This window comes from Amaranthus tricolor, chromosome 1 (genome assembly GCF_026212465.1).
Source record: "Amaranthus tricolor cultivar Red isolate AtriRed21 chromosome 1, ASM2621246v1, whole genome shotgun sequence".
Lineage (NCBI taxonomy): Eukaryota > Viridiplantae > Streptophyta > Magnoliopsida > Caryophyllales > Amaranthaceae > Amaranthus > Amaranthus tricolor.
The window spans coordinates 10,325,746-10,334,032 of NC_080047.1; the positions used below are offsets into that span (position 1 = coordinate 10,325,746).

Here is an 8,287-nt window from a genome sequence, read left to right on the forward strand (position 1 = left end):
ACAATACTCTAATTCAACAACCACCTTGCCGCATGATAATAGGAGAATTAGAGTTGAAAATATATAAAATCTTGCCACATAGCCTCCTTACAAAGCATTTTAAAAAAGTCTAAAACTTCCCTAGGATGCTAAAATACTTCTGGTTATTAAGTATTATATTATACACATTTTCTTTAAAGGTTTAAAACTTCACTAAAAAGCTAAAATATTTCTGGTTATTAAATATTATATTAAGCACATTTTGCTTTTATATAGAAAAGTACTAGATACTTTATCATCTACCAAATCAATTTATTCACATTCATTCCTCATTTGAGTCTTTCAAACATATAGTTTTTCAATTCTTTTATATACGTGAACAAAAATATGTCTTCATATCGGCAAAAGTTTGTTTTGCATATGAATTACAAGTGGTCATCTTCATATGCGTAATTTAAGTGGATATCTTATACTCCTTCCGTTCTTTTTTGATCTTCCACTTTGGATTTTTCACACATATTAAGGAAGATAAAATCTTTGGGTTGTAGTGGGTATTATTTTAATTAAAATAGTAGTGTAAAGTAATGATTGTATTGGAAGTATGAGGTTGTAGTAGGTATTATTTTAATTAAATAGTAGTGTGAAGTGATGATTGTATTGAAAGTATGAGAGAGAAAATAATTATTAATAAAAGGAAAGGGGTACATTAAAAGAAAAGGGGGAGGGGTTTAAGGGGTAAAAGTGGGATAAAAACTTTCAAAAAATAGAAAGTATTTTAAAGTGGAAGAACTTTTGAAACTACCCGTTATAGTAATGTGGAAGATAAAAAAAGAACGAAGGGAGTAAAATATAATATCTTTATATATATTAAATTTATTTTTGCTATTGTTGTATTAAGAGGTACCTTGTCAATAACTCACATTATAATATTTAATATCTATTTTGATTGGAGTATTTTTATTTTTTTAATATGATTATTAAATTTTTTTTATTTGTATAATTATTAATTATGCTAAGAAAAAATCATCAAAATAGTAAAATTACTATATATGTAAGAAAAATTAAAAAATTCTGTATTGCATGGGCATTACACAAGTAGAAATAAGTAGAGAAATCAAAACATAACAAAATTAAGTTTTGAGAAAAATTATGGGTTCATTCACATCTAACCCAGTGATAAATAAAAGCATAATATACATAAACTTTTTTTAGCAGCAATGACAGGCTTAATTAAATATGCAGAACAAAATTAGGTAATTACAATAAAATATATAGCTAGCTCACAAAAGTAAAGCAGCATTCTTCATCTCAATCAAGGAATCTTGGAAGCAATTAGCAAGTATTCGTGGCTCAGGGATGATGTCTTTAGCTACAAGTATCTGCATCTCGGCCTTTCCCGCATAGCTCACCATGTGCATCATTATGCCCTAATTCAAATTTTCAAACTTATTAAATAAACTTATTATTATTATTATTATTATTATTATTATTATTATTATTATTATTGCTGCCAACTGTCAAGTATTTAATTGGGTTATGTTTTAAATAATTGTGAATTTAAAATATGGGGATATTTAAAAAAAAAAAAATTGAATGATGTCCATGTTAAATTAATATAATAAAAAAAATTTAGTAAATGGAAGAAAAATTTAGTAACAATTGATAGCCAATTGATTATGTACAATTTATGATGTAATCAAATACTTGTATATGTGTCCATCACGAATTCCGCATATACCCAAATTTCTATCAACCGATAATTTTAAAAAACTAATCAATGAAATAAAAGAGATGCCTATTGAAGTTAATTATATTTATTTTTATTAGCGCTTATTATATTGAAGTTAGAACCATTAACTTAGTTTTTAAAAGCATAAACATTTCGGCGATGATTTGAATATATCTGTCGAAAATAAAAATACACAATATGAATGATAACAACAATAACGCTAGAGCATCAATCCCAAAAAATTAATATCTGACTTACATCAATAAAAATGAAAGAAATATTATACTCTATTAGTTTTAACTAACATTACCAACCCATCTACAAGTAGATTCTGATTTCTTTTTGCAAGATTTACACTTTTTTGTGTTTCATGTTGATGTTTCTACTTTCTACTAACCATCCACTTAAATATCTTGCAAGCAAATCTTAATAAAAAACGATAATTTGTGAAATTAACAAATCACCCTTAATAGGATGAGAGTTCTGCGATTTTAATTTACTTTTTTTATTTTATTTATTTTATCATTAAATAATTTTTTATTTTTTTATGGTGATTTACAAATTAAGATTATTGCTCAGAAATTATTGATATCTTGCATCTTATGTCCCATGTTTCACCGTCAATTATATCATAGACATGATACGAAAGAAAAATCATTTTATATCCAGAGCTAGCTATTAGCTAAACATATTTATTATACTCTTGTTTTTAACTTTGTCTTATTTATATTTATTTTAATTTTAAAAAATTAGCCATATAAAATAGACCCTTAATTTACTTGTCAAGATTTAAATACAAAAAGATGACTTACACAAGACAGGCTAGAAGAGGTTACTCGCATAAAAGTCATGGGGTTATTGCCACCAAAAGCCGATACCTCTTGTGGACCCACTACGTTTGAGATAGTGAACGTTGAGTTGCTAATAATCTTGTGATTAAACTTGGCGGGAACCTGAAATACCACCAAAAAAAGTTACAAATAAAAGTTTATTTACTTGTTTTGTCATTGACTTATAACTTAATTCTCTCAATGGTTCATACGATGATTTGAACTCCTTTATTAACTTTTATATATATATATATATATATATATATATATATATATATATATATATATATATATATATATATATGAAAAAAATTTCTATTTGTAAGAGTATATAGTGACTTACATCTTTAAGATAGATTGTATAAAATATTGTGATTATCAATTTAACTTTTAATTATTTGAGTTATTAGTTGACACAATATAAAAAATCAACATGATAATAAAATGTTAAATGTTTAAAATTTATATACTAACATATGATAACAGAGCTATCAATTTAAACTTTTGTCTATTTTTAGTTCATTTATACCTTTTTAATTTAATGTTATTTTTTGACATTATGAATTCGATTTGCAGTGAATTTATTTTTCCTAAACTTAATTTTTTTACTTATAAAAACATATTTTTAAAGGAAATATTATAAAACATACCTTATTCTTGTTTATTTGACATTATTTTTAATAAAATTAAATCTATAAATGAAGACCATACAACTAACAGAAAATGACAACATGGTAGTGACTTTTTTTTTGCATGTGCATGGTGGGCGAGACTCATACAAAATATTGTTAGTACGTAAAAGTTTAGTTGGTTTGTTAATGGGAGATAGCTAACCTTTGGTCCAAATAGGGACATAGCTAACTTCCCCGTTTTGTAAGAGAAATGAGCCTCCAAGGATTGCTTCTTTCGATCAAGCATCTTTTTTGCTTTCTTCACATTTTCTAAAGGATTTTCTCCACTTTTTGTATGGCAATGAATTGGCAAGAGAAATAATCCAAATTTATTGCCCCATTTGGTTCCTATTGAGTTGCCTTCCATCATTGTTGAAATTTCCTAATTTTAATATTGATTAAATTATATACTTCATTTGACTGCTTTTTTTTGCATGTTTTAAAAAGATAAATAAACGAACTCATAATAACAAACAGAGTAAAATAGTAAAGTCAAAAATAAATAAATTTTGTGAATTAATACTTGTATTCCTGGTTGTCGTCTTAGATTAACCATTGCTATTCCTGTTATTTGAATTCCCTTCTTCAAACCTAATATATACCATAATAAAATATGGGTTATTTCTCTTATAAATTATTCCACTTAATCTACAAATAAGCTTCATATGAGTATTTGATGAAATAGAGCATTAAATTTTTGTCAATAGACCAAGTTCTCAACTAAAAGATTAAGTTAACGCATACTACATATCAAATTACTATGATAATTAAAAGACTATATACCCAAAAAAAAAATTAAAAGCTAAAGTTAAAATAAATAAAAAGGCTAAAATTAATTACCATGAGGTGATTGACTAGTTAGATATTTTGAAAATCCGGAAGATAGAACTCCAAAGAGAACGTCATTGATAGTCTGCAAATAGGTGGCAACATTATTTTAATACAAGACCTTCCTTTATCTTTTTGAAAATTACTATTTATTCAAATCATTAATATTGTTTCTAGTGTAATTCTATAACAAAATATATATCAAGTAAATATTATTATTCTTTAACCTTTTATTTCATAATAATAATATTAGTTTTGTTATAAATTAATTATATAATATATCATGAGGCTTTTATTACAAGCTTAAGTTTTTTGTTGGGTTGGTTTCTTAACATGATATCAGAAGCCAATATGACAAGAGGTAATAAGTTTGATCAATCTCTATAACCCCAAGTGAAATGTTCAACCCTAGTATATGTTGCATCCATACGTCTAACCGAAAATGCTCTTGTGAAAGAGGCGTATTAGAGTATATAACATATCTTAGAGACTCAACTATAAGCTTAAGCTTTATTGGTTGAGTTGATTCCTTGACAAATTGGTTATAATTTTCATTCTTTATCAGACGAACATTAGTACTAGAAATGTTCATGAAAATTAAGAAAAGTTGAATCTTTTAGATGGTAGAGATATTATGTTATTGAATAATAATGTTAACAATAATAATAAAAAAAACTATCTAAAAAAATCAATTAGCTAGCTAGTCGCCTCCCTTTTTCCTCTCTACTCTCTCTTAAAAAAACCCTAATCTCCATAGTTGGTTTGAGGTTATCATCAATCTTTTGGTTGATGGTAAACCCCTAATTTCTCTGTTTTAAGCTTTTTTAATATGATTAGAATAAATTTTGTCCTTTCCTTATATGAGAGTTGTTTTACCTATTTATTGGGTTGATTCTACCCATATATTGGGTTTTAATCTCTCCTCATGAGATTTTGGGGTTACAAATTTTGGTCTTTAGTTGATTTGTTATTAGAGATTAAAGCAACAATGCAGCAGACCCTAAAATTGCAATTACTATCAACTACATCAAATTCAATTCTATCTCAAAACTACAATTAGATCAAAAGACCCCCTGGTAGAAGGCTGTATCAAACAGCGATGTGGAAGAGGATATTTAGAATTGTCAGATCTCATACACAATGATTGTAGTTTAGTTAATTTTGAATTATTTTTGGTTAAAATTGTTATGTATTTGCTAATTTTTATCTATGATGTAGATGTCGTATGCCTGTTTATTAATGAATCAGGTATTATTAAAAAAAATGTTAATACTAAAAGAGTATTAAGACTAAAAAATTAAAAGAAAATAAAATAAAATTAGTAGAAAAATATTAAGATAATAAAAATAAGACTAACTATATCAAAAAAAATATAATATAAATAGAAAGATTCAAAGAGAATCTATAACAAATAGCATGTTTAAAATGAATAATGATACACTTTTCTATTCACCTTAGGAGTCTCATTTGACTTTTCATGGATTTTAAGGAGAGTCAAAAGTGGGACACTAAAGGTAGGAAAGAGAGTAGTATTATGAGTTTTTTAATGTAAGGGAGAAAAATTAGTATGGGTAATGGAGGGTATAATTGAAAATAGGATAAAGTTACTAAGATCATAAAAGTCAAAAACTCATACCAAAAATAAAAATGAGACAATTAAAGTGTCTTGACCATAAAAGGAAATGGGACACATAGGAGGGAGTATAACTTACCGCCCCAGGAACCGCTCTTTTGACAATTTTCATATCTTGAAGATCAAATTTAGCCGTAGCCACCATCCTTGGCCACAGCTCCACCCCATCTCCGCCGCTAAACACCGTGTTCTTATCTTTAACCCACAAAGACCTTCCAGTAAACTTCATTACATAAATATTACTCCACCACACCGTTTTCAATATTCTTAGTATTCCTTTCTTTTTCTTCTTCCTTTCTTTCACCTTATCTTCTTGCTTCAGTTCAATCCCACCATTTTCATCAAATCTCTTGCAAGAAGCTAAAAACATTGACATCAAAGTAATCCCATCTCCTAAAGCATGATGAAATCTAAAAATCATACATTTTAATTCACTAATTATATGAAATTCCCATAAGGGTTTTTTAGTACTCAATGGAGATGAAACTGCAAAATCTGCTAGTATAGCATTGATTTTATCATCATGATCATGTTCTTCATTATTACTGGATTGATCAGAAATTGGGTTTTGATTATTATGATGAATGATAAAATGATCATCAATATTGACATGGGTTTTTCTCCAGAATTCTCTCCCTTTATGATCTAATACTAATAGACTGGAAAATCTAGGGTGTTTCATGAGGTAGGAGTTTAAGAAATCTGTTTTTAAGGCTTCAATATCAATAGGGTTTCTAAAGCCTATTGCACAATTCATTACTATATTCAGTTTTTGTTGGGTAAAGAGGCGTCCCTCTGGTGTTAGAGGTTCATCTCTGCTAATGTATTCCATGAAAACAAGAAAAAATAAATCTCGTTTGGAGTTAATTAAGTTTTAAGGAAGTATGAGAAGTACATATTGTGTTTTTGCTTGGGTGAGTTTGATATACATAGTAACACCATCTATTTATACTGCACTTTTTCTTCGACAAGAATAATCTATATAATATATTTTGAGACTTTAATTAGTTTCTGTCACTCTAACTTTCAACTTAACCAAGATGTAAGGTGATGGTTAAAGCTAAAAGAATTATAATGGGTTAATTTGGCAAATAGTTGTTAATTAGGTCATCACCTTTTCAGAAAATGGAGATGCCCTCGCCACGTGCTAACGACCCCAAAATATTATGTAGTTGTAGATGTCAAAATGGCAATGGCTTAAAGACTTCCCTAGAGCGATAGCCTTGCTAGCTCCTAGGCCATTGCTAATAGGGGCATGGACCTGCGGCGGTAGCCACACCTTCGCCAATTTTCTAAAAGAATAATGACGAACTAGGATCGTAATCAAGTCATCTCCACCTTTGGTGTGGTCGTCAAGCCATAGTCAGGTCGACGCTATTTCATTTGTCAAGCAGTAGTCAGGTTGTCGCTACTTCAGTCGTCAAGCCGTAAACAGTGTTTTATTAGGTTCAAACGTTATCTATGAAAGGAACTCATTTCTCCATTTGCAACTTCTTCAATGATTTCTCATCTCGCTCAATTATGATTTCTCATCTCTTACTTTGGAATTTTTAACACTTATCCTATTTTTGGATTTTTAAGACTAATTCTCATTTTAGAATTTTTCAAGAACATATTCATTGTAAATAATAATATAAAAATGAAAGAATTTTTTTTTGAATTTTTATTATCTATATTAATTAATTTAAATAAGGTAAATTTTATTAAATAAAATATTTAAAATAAAATAGATATAAAAATTAATAAAATAAAATAATTAATATTCCCTTCTATTTAGGTTATGTGTCCCATTTTCTTTTATAGTCAAGTCACCTTAATTGTCTCATTTCTATTTTTGGTATGAATTTTTGATTTTTATGCCTTAATAGCTTTGTCCTATAGTCCAGTCGTTGCTAAATTAAATCCATATAGCGTTCTCTAGGCAATGCGTTGTATTGTTGCTATTTGTGCGTGTTTTTGTATTAGATGATTTTATGTTGGCCCCTAACCCCTATAACTCGACCCATTTGTTAATGCCATGAATGTGAGTGTCAACTGTATATATATTGTGATTGTTTGTTCTGAGTTATCCTTCCCTTTAAAAATGTCTGTCGTGTCAATCTTTTCTATATTTTCTACCAATGAATTGTTATCATCATTCATTTAACCTAATTTTAAGACGTATTGGTGAATATATTTATGAAGCACGAATGTTTACAACGTTAAAAAGTACTTGTAAAGTATTTCTCTTAGGAATGCTACATAAAAATTTTAGTATTATTACCGACCTGTTTGGTAGGTGGCAATAAATAATAGTAATTGGAATGAAAAATTAATGTAATTTTGGTTGAAAAATTTCTTAGTTACGTTGATGGACATGTTTGTCTAACATCAATTATCTCATTTTCTTCATTAAATTCATTCCATTGCATTACCATCAGGAGAGGTGGTATTAGGTGCTAATAGAAATTTGTAAACAAAAAAACTTTTTTGTGATCAAAGTTTCATTACCATGGGAATGATATGAAATTTTTGATGAAATTTTACACTATAAATCATTCTCATTACTACCATTTAATACCACTAACCAAACGTATTAGTTGTCCTAATAAAGTACCTTGATGCTATTAGTTGTCCA

General features: G+C 27.9%; 1 protein-coding gene across 1 annotated transcript; it reads right to left on the reverse strand.

Moving 5' to 3' along the window:
• Positions 1-1,040: 1,040 nt before the first annotated feature.
• Positions 1,041-7,102, reverse strand: LOC130825270 (wax ester synthase/diacylglycerol acyltransferase 4-like). Its single transcript, XM_057690412.1, has 6 exons — positions 5,750-7,102; positions 4,050-4,122; positions 3,733-3,800; positions 3,373-3,591; positions 2,521-2,661; positions 1,041-1,406 (listed from the first exon to the last, which is right to left on the reverse strand). Exons 1-6 carry the CDS (start codon positions 6,500-6,502, stop codon positions 1,260-1,262), a joined length of 1,401 nt encoding a protein of 466 aa, XP_057546395.1. The 5' UTR covers positions 6,503-7,102; the 3' UTR covers positions 1,041-1,259.
• Between the last annotated feature and the right edge of the window lie 1,185 nt (positions 7,103-8,287).